Below are 19,888 nucleotides of genomic sequence, written 5' to 3'. Positions count from 1 at the left end.
CAAGTCTAATAGGCTAAACCAACTGAAATCAACTGAATTTAGCACAAGTGGAATGACTTGACTGAAGCTGTAGAAAATGTAAGGATGATCAGTTGAAAAAGTTCACCTAGGGTGACTTTTTTGAGAAATCACTTGTCACTTTATATCTAGATTTTCCATGGAAACCAACTGCTTTAATAGCCAATGGGTGCTGGTAGTCCAACTTTCTGAGATCTTTAGATTGGCTTTTCAGCTCATTTATCACTATGCCTGGATGGATTGATTCTGGGGTTTTCTCCAAGGACTCAAGCTTCTTCCTACTATCTAAAAATATAAACAGTAGCAGCCATTCAAATGAACCTTCCCAGTCAAACACCAGCTGAATAGCAGCCCACTTCCCTGCAACTCCCAGCAAAATCCCCTCCAACTTCCAGCCACTAGAGTGACCCCCTCTTTCATATTTCTTTTCTGACTCCACCCTTTCACTGAATTACAGGGCGTGATCAGGAGATGGTGCTTCTCTTTAGAGTCCATCAAGGAAAGTGGGGAAATTTTGAATGTCTATATAAGCAAGGGCCTAGGGATCTGTACCGGGTGTAGTACTATTAACAATCTAAATGAAACAAGGATGGATATGATAAGTTAATTTATTACAAAAAACATATTTAAAAAAATACATTTATTTCTATAATGTATATTTAACATATAGCTTATTTTAGATACATTTTATTGAGCATTTGAAAGAAAGTTTCTTATTTGTGGGCCTTACCTGCTACTTTGCATTGCGCTGGAAGATCAGATTTAAAGCTACAGTGTGTAATTTTAGCGACATCTAACGTCCAGATTGCAGACCGCACTAACATGAACATCTCCCCCCACCGCTTCTCCCCCCCAACAGTACGGCGAGCGTTACGGGACAAAATGTCTTCCACGATATGAGGTGCCCCCAGGGACATAAATCAGAATTAACTTGCATATACACATATTAAATTACACTCTTCCATATAATATACTGAAAACCTCACACAAACACTAGTAAAAAGCTCTCACATAAACTAGTGAAAACATTGACCTCTTATATAATCTACTCAAAAGCTCTCATACAAAGTAGTGAGAACTGTTCATATAAACTGGTGAAAAGCTTTACCTTTCATACACACTACTAGAAAGCTTTCATATACACTATTAAAAAGCTCTCATATACACTACTAGAACGCTCTCATATACACTATTAGAAAGCTCTCATATACACTATTAGAACGCTCTCATATACACTATTAGAACGCTCTCATAAACACTATTAGAACGCTCTCATATACACTATTAGAAAGCTCTCATATACACTACTAGAACGCTCTCATAAACACTATTAGAACGCTCTCATAAACACTATTAGAACGCTCTCATATACACTATTAGAACGCTCTCATATACACTATTAGAAAGCTCTCATATACACTACTAGAACGCTCTCATAAACACTATTAGAACGCTCTCATATACACTATTAGAACGCTCTCATATACACTATTAGAACGCTCTCATACACGCTACTAGAAAGCTCTCATACACACTACTGAAAAGCTATTAGCGGATTTCAGTTGAAACGGAAGGTGTTTCAGTTGAAACGGAAGGCGTTTCAGTGAAACAGGAAGGACCGTCATTACACCGGAAGTTGTTTTAAACGGATGTCATTCTGGCTAGCTCCGTACATTTTGTGCTATCTCCGGCCGAAATTGTATCAAATAAAATTATTGATTCATGCTCAGCTATCCGCTAAACAACTCACAGAAGCATGGGCATTACTCGACTTTATTTTTTATGTTTTTGCTTCAACAGAGATCCTTTTCCGGTGTTGTGCGAAATTCTGTTCCCATGTGAAAATCTGTTCCACCTGTGTCGGGAGCGCGCCGCGCGTTGAAGCCACATAAGCGGATCTGATCATTTCCCAGGCCTTTCGGATCATTTCTTGGTTAAATAAAAAGTCGTAAAATTATACAAGGTGAGAAATTTAGTTTAATCAGCCGCTGTTGTTTACAAAATTGTAAAATAAAAAAAAATAAATGCGGTTTTCTTATGCTGTTTTGTGTTGTTATTTTAAACGCCAAGAGAATCAGTCTCTTTCCAAGTTTTTTCACTTCAGCCTGACAGAAATAAAAGTCAAGTCACCAAATACCAAATTTGTATTTATAATTTTTTATTACTGATATAAGATGATGGGAAGTGCCTGATAGCAGTTCCATAATATAGAAACAAATTAATTTAGCTGCAAATCTTAAACTGTGTTTATTCCTCTCTTCATCAACAACAAACCATCTGGATTCGGTGATATTTGAGCAATGTTTGCCTAAATTAAAGGAGGGGGACCATATATTTTAGCTTTCTAATAGTGTGTATGAAAGCTTTCTAGTAGCGTGTATGAGAGCGTTCTAATAGTGTATATGAGAGCGTTCTAATAGTGTTTATGAGAGCGTTCTAATAGTGTTTATGAGAGCGTTCTAATAGTGTTTATGAGAGCGTTCTAATAGTGTTTATGAGAGCGTTCTAATAGTGTTTATGAGAGCGTTCTAATAGTGTTTATGAGAGCGTTCTAATAGTGTTTATGAGAGCTTTCTAATAGTGTATATGAGAGCGTTCTAATAGTGTTTATGAGAGTGTTCTAATAGTGTATATGAGAGCGTTCTAATAGTGTTAATGAGAGCGTTCTAATAGTGTATATGAGAGCGTTCTAATAGTGTTTATGAGAGTGTTCTAATAGTGTATATGAGAGCTTTCTAATAGTGTATATGAGAGCGTTCTAATAGTGTTAATGAGAGCGTTCTAATAGTGTATATGAGAGCGTTCTAATAGTGTTTATGAGAGCGTTCTAATAGTGTATATGAGAGCGTTCTAATAGTGTATATGAGAGCTTTCTAATAGTGTATATGAGAGCGTTGTAGTAGTGTATATGAGAGCTTTTTAATAGTGTATATGAAAGCTTTCTAGTAGTGTGTATGAAAGGTAAAGCTTTTCACCAGTTTATATGAACAGTTCTCACTACTTTGTATGAGAGCTTTTGAGTAGATTATATAAGAGGACAATGTTTTCACTAGTTTATGTGAGAGCTTTTTACTAGTGTTTGTGTGAGGTTTTCAGTATATTATATGCAAGAGTGTAATTTAATATGTGTATATGCAAGTTAATTCTGATTTATGTCCCTGGGGGCACCTCATACCACGACGTCCACATCACCTACCTTCGCAAGTGATGAGGTTTGTTTACATAGATAATTTTACAGATAGTATTTCATTAGTCTGTGTAGGGTATAGATTTCATGTAGACTTAAGATAATAAATATACCCGTAATGGGCGATCTTGCAATCGCTAGTTTGTTGACTCTGTGCTGCCGTAGCGCAAAGATGTCTGCCTCCATGGCTGCGAGACCCGCTCCTATGTAATTATAAATAACGAATTCTAAGGCAACGCAAATATTAAGGTTAAGAGGCTTAGCTCGTAGATGATGATAAATAACATAGTTATGTATAATATATATTACATTTCTGACTGCATATCCCTGTAATTATTACACACTGTAGCTTTAAGTCATTATCAATGGAGAAACACTGCAACAAAATAACCTCATGAATGATCCATATGTGCTTAATAAGCTTGAAAAATTAAAGAATAAAAAAAAACAGAACAAGAGTGTCTGAAGTGTTGCATATGGTTCATTCAGCTGAATCAATTTAGGAAATAAAACCTATCAGCAGGGGGGGATTTACCATTAGGCAATAATAGGCAGGTGCCTAGGGCCCCAAGTTCCTGGGGGCCCCATAAAACTCTATTTACATGTATTGTTAATACAACTATTCCTTATTTGTGCACATTAATTATGTTTTTGATAAAAATCCTTTGGCTAAAATGCCATCAGAACGCTGATAAATAGAGAGGGAAAAAGGACAAGAAGAGAGGGACAAAACCTAGAACAAATAATGGATGTCTATTCTATTAACATTTCTCTATCTGTAGAATGGGTCTGTTTTATGAGTTTTCTTCTCAGGGGGCCCCCTGCCTGTCTTTGCCTAGGGCCCCAAATTTCCTAAATCCGCCCCTGCCTATCAGCAATTATAAATAAGATTCTTCAATAAGTCTTGAGCAAGTCTTTTGATGTCCGAGGCGCAGCTGAATGCACCATGAATATGAATCCGTATATATGCGCGTGAGGCTGGACCGAACTGATCATCGGAGAGCAGAGTGTGACGTCAGGGCGCAGTTCCTCCCCGCACCACAGCGCAAGGTGTTTATTCTTCAGCCTATAAAGAACTTTGATACTTTTCTAACCCTCAAAAAATAAAAGATAAGAAGATTTAACGAAAACCAGAAACCACCATCAGCAAAGGTAGGACTGATCACCTTTTATTATGTATTTAACCAACATAATGGTTAAGTTTCGTTTCCGTGGCTTATGGCAGACAGCACTAATTAAGAGAACAAAGTTTGATCCTGGAGATTATTCATCTGTTCAGGTCTGGGAGCTTCTGAAGGTCGGTTTTTCTAACTATTTATTCACTTTTTCCTCTTCATAATTTTTTCCTCATCGAATGAAGAATATTTAGAAGATGGAGAAGCTTGAAGAAGCGAGGAAGGAGCTGAAAGAACTGAAGGTGAAAAATGGCATCTTTGTGTCTAAAATACCGCCTCTACCTTTTTATGTCCAGTCAATAATAATAATGATCATAATAATAACTAAATTCAACACAAAAGCTGCTGTTTGGTTGGTTTTCGTTTCGGTTTTGAACAGTGGTTACATAATCGCACAGATGGGGGCGCTATAAACAACTGATTTATGTTTTAAGCCAGACTCTGAACTTGCCCAGGGTGCTTTAGGTGGCGCAGATTTATCAGAGTCTTAGACTAAACTAATCAGCATAATTTCATTAGTAAACCAGATGTTGGGATTTTTGCTGGTGTTTTAAAAAAGGACTGAAGCCGTAGGATTTGATCCTCTTTAAAAAGAAAAATGTTCATAACGTGTTAAATGTTGGTTTTAAGTTACTCGTTTACGGTATTAGTGACAATTTATCAGCTGTTTTCTGTCAAACTTGGTTGATATGCATTGTGCATATTCTAATATTCATTTTTTTTTCAAACGACCATATATTTTGGTATCTTTATGATTCATTCTAGCATTTCAGTTCAGTTTGTTTTAGAATAGAATAGAATAAAATTCAACTTTATTGTCATTACACTGTCACAAGTACAAGCATGCTCTATCCAGAACTCCTCAAGTGAAAAGGTTTTGTACACAAGTACAAGTTTTATTTAGCAAGTATGAAATCTCTTACTGTCTAATTTTTGTACTCTCTTTCTACTTTTCTTTTTGCATTCCTACTTCCTAGATAAGAATAGAATAGAACAGAAAATCTCTTTATTGTCCCACAATGGGGGAAATTCTGTTGTTACAGAAGCAAAAAGTTTATAGAATAAAAAATGGCCACATAAATGTGGACCTTAGAAAAAAGTATAACAATCACATAACATAATAGTTGAGAGTTTGAAAGATTGAAATTCTTTACTGTAAAGTGTTTTAACAATATAAAAACTGCACCCGGAGAATAAATAACCAATATGCAGCTATGGACATTTTTACAATAATGGATATTTGAAAATAGCAGCAACATTAGAGATGTGCAAAATGACAGCAGCATGTTATTTAACGGACTAAGGTAGAAAATGCACAAAATCAGCATGGATGTAACAACTTGTTGAGGTTGTTGGGAACAGTGGTGGTTAAAGAGTAAAGAAACAGTATTTGAGTGAGACTTAGAATAGAGCCTTTTCTGTATGTTTGGCCATACTTTACTATACACTGTAAATAAAACATGACTATAGATATTCCTTCCAGCAAGAATAAGGCCCGATTGTTGAAGACTCCGACCTACTCTGAGATTTTGATGACCCCTAAAGTAGTTGTCACGTACTACTGTCTACTGTTTCACCATAATATTGGAACAAGAAGAACCTGCTAACTCAAAGTAAGAAGCCGGTTGAAGGAATCAGAGCTATATTTGAGACCTTTTTTTTTTTCTATGGGGGTAGATTTTATAGCAGCTCTTAAAACTGCTATAGCAAACATGAATAACAACCATTTCATTTTATATTAAAAAAAGTATTGGTAGCCATTATTTTTTTCCTAATATTTAAATTGAGTTTGGGTTAGGTTCAGGGAGGGCAATTCAAGTTCTTGAGAGTCAGTGTCCTGCAACTTCTAGATTCATCCTTTGTCCAACACTACTGAAAGAAATAGCTGAATTACCTCCTCAGTATGCAATCACTTCATCCAGCGTCTTCTTAATATTCAAATAATAATTTTGATGTTGAGCTGAGGAAACATCTAATGGTAGTGGGTATGGCTGCTACTAATGATTATTTTGCAAATCAATTAAACGAAAAAAATAAACGACATATAAATCGTTTTGCAAATCGGGTGCAAAAGGTTCCCTAAAGAAGACTCTGTACGAAATTAAGTGAAACTAACATTTTCCACTTGAGGAGTTCTGGATAGAACATACTGACAGACAAAATTTTTTTTTTTTTTTATCTTTAATGCAAAAGTTAGCATTTTTTTTCAATTATTTTGCTATGACTGTCGGGTTGCTGTGTCAGCTAAAGACATGTTTTAGAGTCTCTACACTCTAGTTAACGATAAACTGATTACTAAATTAGTTGAACATTTTATTAAATAATTGATTAATAATAATTAGTCAGATGAATAATTTAAGCCCTACTGGTGGGCTGGTGGTACCTGTATATAGCAGTGAGGTCAATTTCCACCATTGGAGTGTTTTTGTGTGAATGGCTGAATGGAGTGTAAAGAGCTTTGCTCAAGTCTCCTGACTTGACCAAAGTTATATTATAAGTAAAGCTATATATACATATAAGCCATTTAGCATTTAAAGGTTGCAGAACACCAGCCTATAGGAATTGGAATTGCTCTGGGTTAGGTTCAGGGTTTTAGTCAGGTTTAGGTTTAGGTTGTAGGAAACAATGGAAAATGAACAGCAGGGAATTCACAGTCCTTAATTACAGTAGAAATACCTAACATGCTTATGTGCATATACAGGCTAAAGTGGAGAAAGCTGATGATATCAAAGCCAGAATCCTTCTTGAAAAAATGGAAGCAGATGACGCCAAGACAAATGCTCAGCAAGAGATGATGGCACTTGCTAAAAAACAGGAGTCTTGCCAGAAAGATTTCAAACAACAGCTGGACATGGTGCAGGTATGTCCAACCTTTTATACAATGACAGGTTTTTGGGAGGAAGGAAATAATAATGCATATTTGATCACTTTTAAGGATGAAATCAAGAAGCTGTCTAAATGCAAACAAGATATTCTGGAGAAACTGAAAAGAAGTAAAGCTGAACTGGAGGCTCAGCAAGCTGAGACTTCCAAACTGAAGCAAAGATTCAAGGTGAGAATAAAAACTACTATTTCTGTCGGTTTCAACTAAAGAGTTTATTCCTTGTTCTTAGTCACTTATCCTTCCTAAGCATATCGATTCCTGGTTTATGATTTAAAAAAAAGGGTATTTATATCAGATATATACTTATCACAGATGATATTAAAACTAACTGTATTTCTTATCAAGATTTGTGCCCAGATTCCAAAGACAGATGTGAAGTTTCTGGCTCGTGTCCCGGAAGGGGAGGAGGAGGATAGAGATGACAGCGGTCAGTCCATTAGAGAAGTATTTACCATCAGTCAGAGAGGTGCAGTGCTTCTACGGGGAGGACAGGCTCTCATCACATTTGAGGAAGAGAAAGGTAAGCAGGATTTAATTACTTTTTTTCTTATAAATGTGGTTTCATGTGAGATCTGAGCAGCAGAGTAGGGAAAGGGGGCCTGTGAAAAGAACACATCCTTAGATCTCATCCAGGTTTAGAGTCAGTTGCAGACTCTGAAGAGATAACTTTCCAGGGCTAGATATCATAATGTGCCCCCTGCCTGCCCTAGAGGAGGAAGAAGAGTTAATGGTAACTGAAAGGGAACAGGTTTATCACACAATGAGTAAAGCTTCTCCCTACACTCCCTCTGAAGCTACATTTTTAAAATCTGAACCCCATCCATGTCTAATTCATCAACATGTTTTTAAAATCTGCCTTTGATACACATTAAGCCCATTACACAGAAGTGTTCAGGAACAGCACAGATTACTTAACTCCATCATTGGCAGTTTTCTGTAAAATGTTGATGCTTCTTAAGAGAATAGACTAAGAAAATAAATCACAGCTACAGGTCTTTCATAGAAAAGCAGTCAGAGAGCGCAGACCTCCGCCAAGAAGCACATCTCCCCTACATATTGTTATTTCCTCCTTAAGTTAAAACCTGGATTCATTGAATCTTTCAAAAAATGCTGGATCTAAATGGTGATCTAGATCATCAGTAAAATATAACTGATTGTTCCTTTAACTAAGGTGCACCTTTGGTAAAAAAAAGTCATTAAAATTCGTTCATAACTTTTTAAAGTTAACCTGTGCACAGATGGAATGATACACAAACTCCTAAAAACACAGCCGCAGCATGCGTTCTATGGGAGTTATCTCATTATCCCACATGTGCATTTACCATATTTTCACGACCATATGGCGCACCGTACTAAAAGGCGCACTCTCAGTTATGTGTCCCATTTCTGTATTTAACACACACATAAGGCGCACCGGACTATAGGGCGCGTTTTTAAATACCTCTACTGCGTATTTAAAAATACAGCGGGGGCAAAACTGAGTATGACTGTGCTTTATTCATGTATTTATTACAAAGTATTAATCAAACCTGGGTGCTGGCTGTGAGACAGACACATCGCAGATGATCACTCCTAAATTAACTTAAAATCCTGAAACCTGCCGACGGAATATGTTCGCTTTTATTACCGGTATCCTGGTGCCTGCAGTTTAAATTATTTAGATGAAAAACACCTGCCAGCAGCCGCGGTGAACCTGGAGGCTACCCGGCCTAGAGGCTGCTGTTGAAGGGATTTCTACTGTCGGTGTACCGCTGGTATGTGGGGGTCTGAGCGCCACCGACAGAAATAGATAATCTGGATGAACTGACTGCAATTATGAAGTTTTCAGGTGGACTTTCTCACTTAAAAACATATTAAAACTACTTTATTCCCACTGATCAAAGCAAATATAGCTGCAAGATTTAGATTATTTAGATGAAAAACACCTGCCAGCCACCGCGGTGAACCCGGAGGACACCCGGCCCAGAGGCTGCTGTTGAATTAAGTTTTCGGGTAGAAAAATAGAGCGGGAGCAAAACTGAATTAAACAGTTGCGCTAAATCAGACATGCCAATTTCCCCTTCTTCGCTGTCAGAGTGACTTTCCGTGCAGCGCGGCTCCTCAGAAATAATGCCGGCTTTTGCGAAAGCTTGAACAACAGAGCCAGCAGACACGTTAGTCCAAGCATCTACAATCCATCCGCAAACGGTGGCGTAACTTGCCCGGCGCTGCCTTCCACTTATCGTGAAACTGTGGTCTCCGTCTGTCATCCATCGCTCCCACGCCGCTCGCAGCCTTAGGCTACTTTGAACGGCCGCTTCACACCGATGTCGAGCGGTTGAAGTTCCTTTGTCAGACCCCCGGGATAACGGTGAGCAAAGCGTCCATTTGATTCACCATGTTTTTCTCATCAGCTGTGAGACGGGTACGCATGGAGTCACAGATTAACAGCGATGGTGATGCGTGGAAAAAAACACCTGGTCTCCTCACATACACCTCCCTCAGCCACGCTTTCATCATCTCCTCATCCATCCAGCCCTTTTCATTTGCGTTAAGATCATGTCATCAGAGCGCTGTGTCTGTCTCGCTGTTAGCTCCCAGATCAGCTTCTCTGATTGGTTGATGCGGCGCGTCCAGCAGCAAAACTTAAATTTTTCCATCTCGGGCAGCAGCAGCGCGTTGGCAGATGCTTAAACGCTCCTGCTGCTCAAAACGCGCTGCGGGACCTTTTGCTGCACCTATACGCGCGTCAACCATTGACTTTGCATGTAAACTCGCTGCTTCTGCTGCACCTGCTGCGTCCCGTTCACACCGATGTCGAGCGGTTGAACAGCGAGCACAGCGTTAATTTGTTTCCCCATGTTTTTCACATCAGCTGTGAGATGGGCACACATGGAGTCACATATTAACAGCGATGGTGATGAGTGGAAAAAAAACACCTGGTCTCCTTACATTCAGCCACTCTTTCATCATCTCCTCAATGAGGTGGTCTCAAAAGTCGCAGTTACAACACACATAAGGCGCACCGCAGCAAAGGGCGCACTGCACATTTTGAGGGGAAAAAAAGACGTTTAAGTGCACCTTATAGTCGTAAAAATACGGTAGTTAAATACTGATGGGGTCGAATTCATGCAGTGAAAAAAAGAATTTAATCAAGGTAAAAGAAAGTAGATGGACAAGAAATAGATTTGCTATGCTGTATTTCTTTTATAAAACATGGTGCATTCATAGTAGAATGCATTTTTATTATTAAAAAAATTCTGTTTGCAATGTTTTATCTTGGTGATTATTTTTGCACCGATGAATTTTCAGCCTGACAGGATGATAGATATTAGTTTTAATTACTAAGACAGTAAAGATGGTTTATCAAAAGTAGAAAAAAATCATGTGATTCTACTGACTCTTTCAACCTTTTATTAAACACGAAACAGTGTTTTCTCACTAAGTTTATAAATAAAATGTTTTCCATCATGCTGCCCACTTTTTAGTTGCTCATCAAATCCTGAGGCTGGCGAACTGCCGCGTGTCCTGTGAGAAAGCCACCTTGGATGTGAAACCCAAAGGCATCAGCTTGGATACTGCTGTGAAATTTGAGGTACTTTTTTTTTTTTACAGTTTACCTTTAAAAAAGAACCACTGATGATTCGTTTAATATTTCTTGAGCACTTTTAAACAAAAATAAACCGAACAAACATCTTAAAAGAAAAATCACCAAAAAGAAGGAAAATATATAAAAATTAAAACAAAGTGACCATCTTTCTCTGGGTTTTTCAATGCGTTTTGATCAAAAGTAGGGTTGGTTGTATATTTTTCAAAATATCTAAAAATTTAAGAGTGCATTTGTTCATTTTGTTCCCTTTTTTTTAACTTACTTTAAACTTAATGATTTCAGAATCTCTTTTGTTTTTAAATGTTACGTTCACAAGCTACAGCTAATGTACTTTGCTTATACATATAAGATTTTGGGACCATTAAGTCTACCTCAGTCATTTGAGTAAAATTACAACTGGTTTGGTATTAAACTCCCGGTTTAATATGTGATTAATTTGAATTAATCTAATTTATACACTACTCCAAACAAATAAGAGGAATCCAAAGAAGCAACACTTTTAATATACATCAGACCTCGGTTGAAAAAATCCCTGATGGATATCAACACTATTGGTAGGAAGAAATGGATACCGATATAAAATGATCAACCCACGATAAGCTAAAAAATGGATGTGTTTGGCTGGTCCAGTTTTTGTAGTTTGTATGGTTCCCATGTGCTTGTATGAACGCCTGACAACATTGGAGTGTGTATTGTATGAGATCTTGGGGTGTCTCCTCCCAGATACTGATCAGGATATCATTCAGCATCAGTGCAGTGTGCTTCTAGCAGCGCTGGGCTGGGACCATAATTATATATTTGGAAAAACCCAACATAGCAGAGATTATGCAGATATTACTGTAAAAAGATATATCCCAGTAATATCAGTCAAGTATTTTTTTTATATCGACCTACTTTTGTCTTAAATAAAGTAATACCATCAAGAGGTTCAGTAAAACTATATTTTATTTCCGAAAGATTTCTAGTTTAATAGATAATTATCCACTTTGGAAAGTAATATTTCACTAATTCATAAATGATATACTAAAAACATAACTTTATGATAACTTAAAATAACACTGTAGGTCAGATACAAATTTGAACACATAAAGGCAAATAGACATGTTCAGAGATAGTTTCAGGAACTAATTTGATCTGAAAGCTGAGGTTAAGGTACCCAGGCTGACCTGGTTTAAGGTTTCGATGCTTAACTGATTGATATTTGCAAAGTTTAGAAAGACACTCTATTTTTGTGCAGATTAAACAATTAGCATGGATCATTATTATAATAGATAAAGGTATTCTTAGGCAAAAGCAGCAGTTAAATGCTGCATTAATTTCACATTTTCCCCAAAGTTAAAGATGCAACATTGGTTTAGTCATGGTCTAACCCAAAATGTGTAGAACAATTGAATTTTTTATTTCTTACAACTGCCAAAACTGAGAACTGATTTTACTAAAGCCTCTGAGAGAATTCTAACTCTATAAGATTTTTTTAAATAGGGAACCATGTTTATTTGCCAAGCCAAAGTACCTAACTTTTCGGTCCCTCCAATTCAATTTGTGGGTTCAATCAAATATTTGATCTTTAGAACTGTGTAGTTAGTTTAAACAAACTCAGACTTATTTTTCTTTCTGTTTAGTTCCTGATCTTTCACATTATCTGATAATGATGTGAACAGAGCTGGTTTAATCCACAATAAAAATATCATTAAGAAACAAGTTCAGTCAACAGTTGGTGGAGAAAAATTTGGTGTGCTGCCAATTTCCCTGTGCTGTTTGGAAACATGAGTTATATTAAAGCATGAACTGATGAAAAGAACTTCAATTATAATTAACTGTAAACCTAATTGAATTTGTGATAGTTTTAAAGCAGGAGTTTTGGAACGTAATGTATTAATGGGTCAGAACAAAGCAGAAAAATAATAAGTGTTTCTTTGTTGTTGCTTGACTTGTTGGGCTGTAGAAAAGAGGGACAAAGGTCTACTCTGTGGCATAATCATAAAGGGTGTGGAACATAATTAGGATTACCTAATGTCCGTTTTGTTTTTCTATCCTTTTGCTTTCGATTTAATTGTTTTCACCTCATTATACTTAGATTATTTATTGTAGACCAACATGAAATATCTTTGAAGGTCACATAACACATACAGGTCTCACTACATTGATTAAATAGCCACAATTGTCCTGTTTTTTGGGATCAAAGAAATGTAAACAGAGTCTGTATAAAACCATCTGTCCAGATATTAAACAGTAAAGAATATTGTTTAATTTTTTAACTCTAGTACTTTTTTTTTTTAAATCAAACTTTAGCTTTTGGCAACAATTATATTTTATCTGTGTAGGTAAAGTTGGATGTTTCCAGAAAAGAGCTCAAAGTATTCGACATCCCCCCTGCAATGTCAGAGGACAGAGTGAAGGACCGCCTGGAAATAAGCTTTTCTAAACCAAGCAGGGGAGGTGGAGAAGTGGAGAGTGTTGATTATGACGTCAACACACGAACAGGGACCATCGTTTTTTTGAAACCTGGAGGTATGACTCTTCACTTCACCCCCTTCTCTCTCTGTCCTCTAGATCCCAAACTGAAATACTGCTGTAGTAAAACCATATAAAATGCTGTGTCATTTTTTCCCCATTTACTTTGAAGTCTGCATGACAGGTAACAGCTCCCTAGATAATGTCGAGGACTTAAAATCCAGGTAATAGGAAAATGGTCAGGACCTTCAAGGAATCCAGAGAGGGCTCTACGTGGATAGTTGAAGACAATATAAAGACTAAAGGAAAATTAAACATGGAAAAGCTAACTTTCTTCACCACAGACATTAATACAGGAAGAGCTATATTTACCTCTATGATACCCACCAGACCCACCGTAAATACAAACCAAAGCAGATGTAATAATATTTTAATATAAAGTAGCTGTGCTTTAAATTGAGCTTGTAAAGGAACATTTAGTGAATCAAGTAAATCTCCTGTAATTGTCTATCAATGGTCTGCAAATCGGCCAGAGCTAAATTCCAGAGAGAATCCTTTGGCTCTAGTCAAAAAAATAAAAAGCACCAGATTCAACAATATGGGAGACCTGAATCCACTTTAAGAGCAGCCTGGGCTTCCATTACATCTGAATGGAACCAAAGGCTTATCCTCTAGTCCCACCAAAGCAGTTTTATGCATAAGGAGCCCCAACCAAGTTTTGAGTGAATACAAATAAACATACGTTAAAGAGCCTGACATATTGACAAAATTAAACTAAATTATGTTTTAATGCTGAAATATTGTCTTTTTGTGTGTGTTTGTGTATTGGTGTAGTTGCTGGGAAGTTGGCCATGAAAGGAATGTACAAAATAAATCTGAAATCTGAGGTTAAAGTTGAGGTTGGACCAGCATATGAGTACAAGTTGGAAAAGTTTCAGGTAAGACACAATACGCTCATATTACTAAAGGTTCTGTTTAGTTTTAACAATGCTTAATATCGATATTCTTTTCAACCATTCATACTGTAAATGTTTTCTTTCAAACTATACAGAATGGATGGTTAAGGCAGTATTATTGTTCAGTATAATCTTAGCTCTTATCAGATGAGGAGGAGTAGTAATTCGCCAATATTCATGCTACAGGTTGGATTCATTGTAACATGGATGTATTTTTCAAATTAAACAGCTCGAGTCCAAACTGATTATTTTATTGGTATAAAAGTCCTTTTCAAGTCCAAAGTGTTTATCAATTTATCAAGCCATGTTAGATGACCTCCTAAGGAGAGGGATTCCAAATCAGAATCAATGAACATACACAGTCTGTATTTGCTATAGTAATTGCACTATTAACCGTATTTCCTGCACTATAAGGGAACTTAAAATGCTTATTTTCTCAATATTAATCTGGAGTGACTTACAAATGGATTCATTATGGCTGTACTTGAACCTCAAAGCAACTTTATGACTTACACAGTGCTCTGTCAAAAAGTTTTAGTATACATTTTCAAACTATAAAGCCACAGTGCTTATAGTATTATGGCTACTGTAGTCGGAAGCACATTCTTTGCTTCAAAATAATATTACAGTCTTTGTATAAGGAACCCATAATGGCACCTGGCAAGAGATATGGACTTCAAACGTAAGGCTATCAGTCAACAGTAGAACATGGGAAAAAAGCAACTGCGAGAGAATTCAGCATTAATGGATCAATGGTATGGAAGTGAGGAATCAAGAAGACCTGCGCCTTATAATTTGGTGCATAATCATATTTTTATTTGTCTAAAGCTGCCATTTTCTTTTTTGGACGCTGTGGAAAAATGGGGTTAAAGTCAGGTTCTCCATGCTTCCCACTATCTATGGTTCTCCATAACTTCACACTATAATCAATTAATGCTTTGAAATGTTTCAATTTTGCAGCATATTTAACTTCTTTCACGCAAGACGATCTTATTTCTGTCATTTATTTCAGACATCTTGTTGCTCATCCAAGCGAACGATTCTTCTGGAAGGCATTGAAGATGTGGAGGATGAGGAAGACTTGCAGGACCACCTTGAAATTCATTTTCAAAAACCAAACAACAGTGGTGGGGAAATTGAGAGCATCAAATATATCTCTAAGGGAAAAACTCTACAGGCGTTTTTTTGTGAGGATACAATGGAAATAGCCAACTAAAGTTAAGTAGAAGTGGTCAACTCCTGGAGAAAGGTGTGTTTACAGGAAGACAGGAAGGGTATGACTCCATGACCCGTTTTAAGACTTGGAAGTGTTTGGTTTCGCTGATATTTCTTTGAATCTAGAAAAGTAGATGTACTTTAGATTGTAGATGACTTTACTATTAACATGAAATTACTTTAGCATTTAGACAGTATGTAGATAAACAATTAGTGTAAAATGTAAAACAGACAAGCATTGTCCAGTAACCATGTATATCTTAAAATTCAGAAGCTATCTTACATCATCTTTAAATTCAGCAAATTGATTTTAATGCAGATCATTGTGTGACGTAGCTGCAAATATTGTAGGTTTGGTGGTCTGTGGTTCAGGGGGCAGTTTAGCAGCCCTTAAATCACTGTTGAAAAAAAGGATATCAGGTCTTGCTAAATAAAGCTTCGCTGCAGATCAACTCTTTAAATCCTGTCTTTTAAGGTGTTTTTATGACATTGAATTTCTCAGCACTTTGTGCTGTTTGTATATTGTCTATGTCCTTTGGATACCAATATTTTATTAACCTTTAAAACATTTTTTCTTATCTGTGACAAATGTTTGCATACTGCATAAAAAAATATATTTTTTTTGGGCTGTCATGTTTAATCTTCTGCTTAAATGTTCTTGCTTAAGATGTGTATTAAAATATGGAGATCTTATGAAGCACATTGGTTTGTGTGTATGCTTCTAGGTAAACTGCAAAGTTAATTGGTTAAAATATTTCCTTCAAATGAGAAGTCACATTTGCCAAAAAAAGTACGCAGGTAGCCTATAAAGAAAACAAAAGGATGTTTATCTCTGCCGGAACTCAACATTGCATATTTTTTAAAGGTTTTTTTTTTTTAAATGCTTTCTTTATTATGATTGTATAAACTGCTCCATTCATAGAATGGATCAATTAATCAATGCAAAATGTTTTTGTCCTGTGCTTTTAGAATGGCATGTAACTCTTATGGCAACAAAAAGGAAAAACAATCATTAGTTGCAAGTTCCACGCCAAGTAGTGTGTGACATGTTTAGCCGCATGTCGTCATTCAACCGCTGGTTGTTTAGGTGGTGTCCTGAAAACAACATGGGCTACATTAATAATTGGCAATCCTTTTGGGGAAAGCCTGGTCTGATTCGGAGAGACAGCATCCATCCCACTTTGGATGGTACAGCTCTTCTTTCTAGGAATCTGGCCAAATTTATTAGTCCTCCAAAACCCTGACCACTCAGGGTGCAGACCAGGAAGCAGAGTCATAGTTTAACACACGTCTCTGCAGCTTCTCTACTGTTACCCACTGTTTACTCCTTCCAGATAGTGTCTTGCCCACGACCAAAATCTAATAAATTAGCAAAGATTCCCAAAGGAGTAAATCATGATAATCTAATTAAAATTAAAATAACGATTAAATGTGGTCTGTTTGATATAAGATCTCTTTCCTCTGAAAGTCTGCTAGTTAATGACTTGATTTGTAATAATCACATTGATTTATGTTGCCTTACAGAAACCTGGCTGCAGCAGGAGGATTACGTAAGCATAAATGAGGCAACTCCTTCAAGTTTTGTTTCACTTTCTCTCTCCTCTGTGTCGCTGAGCAGTGCTGCAGAGTGCAAAAGCTTAGTTTATTCCCCTTCACAGGTTGATGATTTTGTTGATGGGGTTGCTAGTTCTCTGCGTACTGCCTTAGACAATGCAACCCCTTTGAAAATGAAAACCGTTAAAAATAGAAAGCTGGCTCCTTGGTTTAATGCAGAGCTGCGCACTTTGAAGCAAAATGATAGGAAACTGGTGAGAAAATATCGCTCCACCGGCCTACGGGAAATCCTGCCTAGTCTGGAAAAATAGTTTACTCCTGTATAAGAGGACCCTTTGTAAAGTAAGAGCAGCATATTTCTCCTCATTAATAGAGGAGAATAAGAATAATCCTAGATATCTTTTTAATACAGTTGCCAAACTCACCCAGATCCATAGCTTAGTTGAACTGTCCATTCCACCTGCTCTTAGAAGTAATGATTTTATGGGATTCTTTATAAATAAGATTGATCTTATTAAAAATAACATCATCACTCCTCTATCCGCAACTGGTTTCTCTCTGGAGGGTGAGACAGCATCTGAGGTAGTCATGGAATCTGAACCGGGTTTAGACTGCTTTGATCCAGTTGAACTTTCAGAGTTAGCAAAATTATTGTCTTCATCTAAGCCTTCAACTTAGATGTTAGATCCAGTTCCGACCAGGTTATCTAAGAAGGTATTCCCTTTGATCTCCTCCTCCATTTTAGATGTGATTAATATTTCCCTGTTACAGGGATATGTATGAAAGGCATTTGAGGTTGCTGTAATTAAACCTTTGCCTAAGAAACTGTCCCTTGACCCAGATGACTTGGTCAATTATAGACCTATATCCAATCATCCTTTCTTATCTAAAATTGTTGAGAAAGTAGTTGCCAAACAAGTGTGTGATCACTTACACTATAATGAACTTTTTGAAGAGTTTCAGTCTGGCTTTAGAGCCTCAGATAATGGACTTGTATCTGTGCTCGTCCTGTTGGATCTCAGTGCTGCATTTGATACAGTTGACCATAATATTCTTTTAGAAAGACTTGAATATTTTGTTGGAATGATAGGAAGAGCACTAGACTGGTTTAATCTTATCTATCTTATCGATTTCAGTTCGTTCATGTTAATGACAGATCTTCCACATGCTCAAAGGTTACCTGTGGAGTACCACAGGGATCAGTGCTAGGACCAATTCTCTTTACTTTATATATGCTCCCAATCGGTAGAATTATTAGACAGCATGGGATTCATTTCCACTGTTATGCTGATGATACCCAGCTATATCTGTCTATAAATCCAGATGAAGCTAACCCATTACATAGATTACAGGCATGTCTTGAAGACATAAAAACCTGGATGACCCTTAACTTTCTCCTTCTAAATGCAGACAAAACAGAAGTTATAGTCTTTGGAGTCTTTGAAAAATAAGCTGATTAGTCAGTGATTTCATTTGGATCAGATTAAATTGATTTCAGATAATAAAGTAAAAAATCTTAGTGTTGTTTTTGATCAGGGCCTGTCATTTAAATCCCATATCAAAGAGGTTTCTAGAATGTCCTTCTTTCATCTGCGGAATATTGCAGAAAAATTAGAAATGTCCTGTCCAGGGGTGACGCTGAGAAACTAGTTTAGCATCACTAGAAACTAGTGATGCTGAGAAACGTCTTCTGAAATATAAAGCATTAAATGGCCAAGCTCCATCTTATATCAGAGATCTGATTGTTCCTTATGTTCCTAACAGAGCACTTATCTCTCAATCTGCAGGTTAACTAGTGGTTCCTAGAATTTCTAAAAGTAGAATGGGAGGCAGATCTTTTAGTTATCAGGCTCCTCTCCTTTTTTTGGCTGACATCCTAAATAAACTGAACAAATTCTTTGGAAGGATTGAGGCACTTAACAGCACTCCAGCAGTGAAAGTTGTTCCACAACAGGAGGAGAGGACACTAAACCTGGATGTAGCTGAAGTGAAGAAAAACTCTGAGAAGAGTCAACCCAAGAAAGGCCCCAGGGCCCCGATAACTTACCTGGGTGGGTGTACAAGGAATGTGCAGATCAGCTGGCTGGTGTCCTCACAGACATTTTCAACACCTTGCTTGACCAATCCATTGTGCCAACATGCTTCAAGTCTGCGACCATCATTCCGGTCCCAAAAAAAGCCTCAGGTCACCTCACTCAATCACTACCGGCCTGTCGCTCTGACTCCTATCATGATGAAATGCTTTGAAAGGCTGGTTAAAGAACACATGGTCTCTCGTCTGCTGCCACCATTCGACCGGCTCCAGTTCCCCTACTGGCGGAATGCTCCACTGAGGACGCCATCTCTGCTGCTATTCAACTGAGCCTGGCACAACTGGACGGGAAGAACACCCACGTGTGGATGCTGTTCCTGGACTTCAGTTTAGCTTTCAACACCCTCATCCCACAGCATCTAATGGGCAAATCAGAACAGCTGGGTTATTGATCAACACACCCCTCTGCAATTGGTTGCTAGACTTCCTTACAAACAGACCTCAGTCAGTCCGGGTCGGACAGAACACCTCTGATGTCATCATCCTAAGCACAGGCTCCCCTCAGGGCCGCGCCCTGAGCCCCCTGCTGTTCACCCTGATAACATGACTGTATCCCCAGGTTCACCATCAATCAAATTATGAAGTTTGCAGATGACACCACGGTGGTGGGCCTCATCAGAGACGACAACGACCAGAGCTACAGAGAGGAGGTTGAGCAGCTGGTGGGCTGATAGAGAGACAACAACCTGATCCTGAACGTTGAGAAGTGGAAGGAGATCATCACTGACAAGAAGAACCAGCCTAGCCACACTCCACTGCTCATC

At 37.6% G+C, this 19,888-nt stretch overlaps 1 protein-coding gene across 2 annotated transcripts; it reads left to right on the top strand.

Annotated features, from left to right (window-relative positions):
* The first annotated feature begins 4,196 nt into the window (after positions 1-4,196).
* nmi (N-myc (and STAT) interactor) lies at positions 4,197-16,175 on the top strand. 2 transcript variants are annotated; one of them, XM_038294130.1, is made up of 9 exons: positions 4,197-4,357; positions 4,566-4,622; positions 7,082-7,240; positions 7,316-7,432; positions 7,610-7,784; positions 10,732-10,838; positions 13,178-13,364; positions 14,142-14,245; positions 15,276-16,175. In XM_038294130.1, exons 2-9 carry the CDS (start codon positions 4,578-4,580, stop codon positions 15,477-15,479), a joined length of 1,098 nt encoding a protein of 365 aa, XP_038150058.1. In that variant the 5' UTR covers positions 4,197-4,357; positions 4,566-4,577; the 3' UTR covers positions 15,480-16,175. The 2 variants fall into 2 exon arrangements, with proteins under 2 accessions (XP_038150058.1, XP_038150059.1); XM_038294131.1 differs by having other exon boundaries at positions 4,200-4,357; positions 4,575-4,622.
* Positions 16,176-19,888: the final 3,713 nt, after the last annotated feature.

Source organism: Cyprinodon tularosa, unplaced genomic scaffold (assembly GCF_016077235.1).
Source record: "Cyprinodon tularosa strain WSP-4 unplaced genomic scaffold, ASM1607723v1 ctg335, whole genome shotgun sequence".
NCBI classification, from domain to species: Eukaryota; Metazoa; Chordata; class Actinopteri; order Cyprinodontiformes; family Cyprinodontidae; genus Cyprinodon; species Cyprinodon tularosa.
Note: the sequence above shows the minus strand (reverse complement) of the source record. Positions and strands in the feature narration are given on the sequence as shown.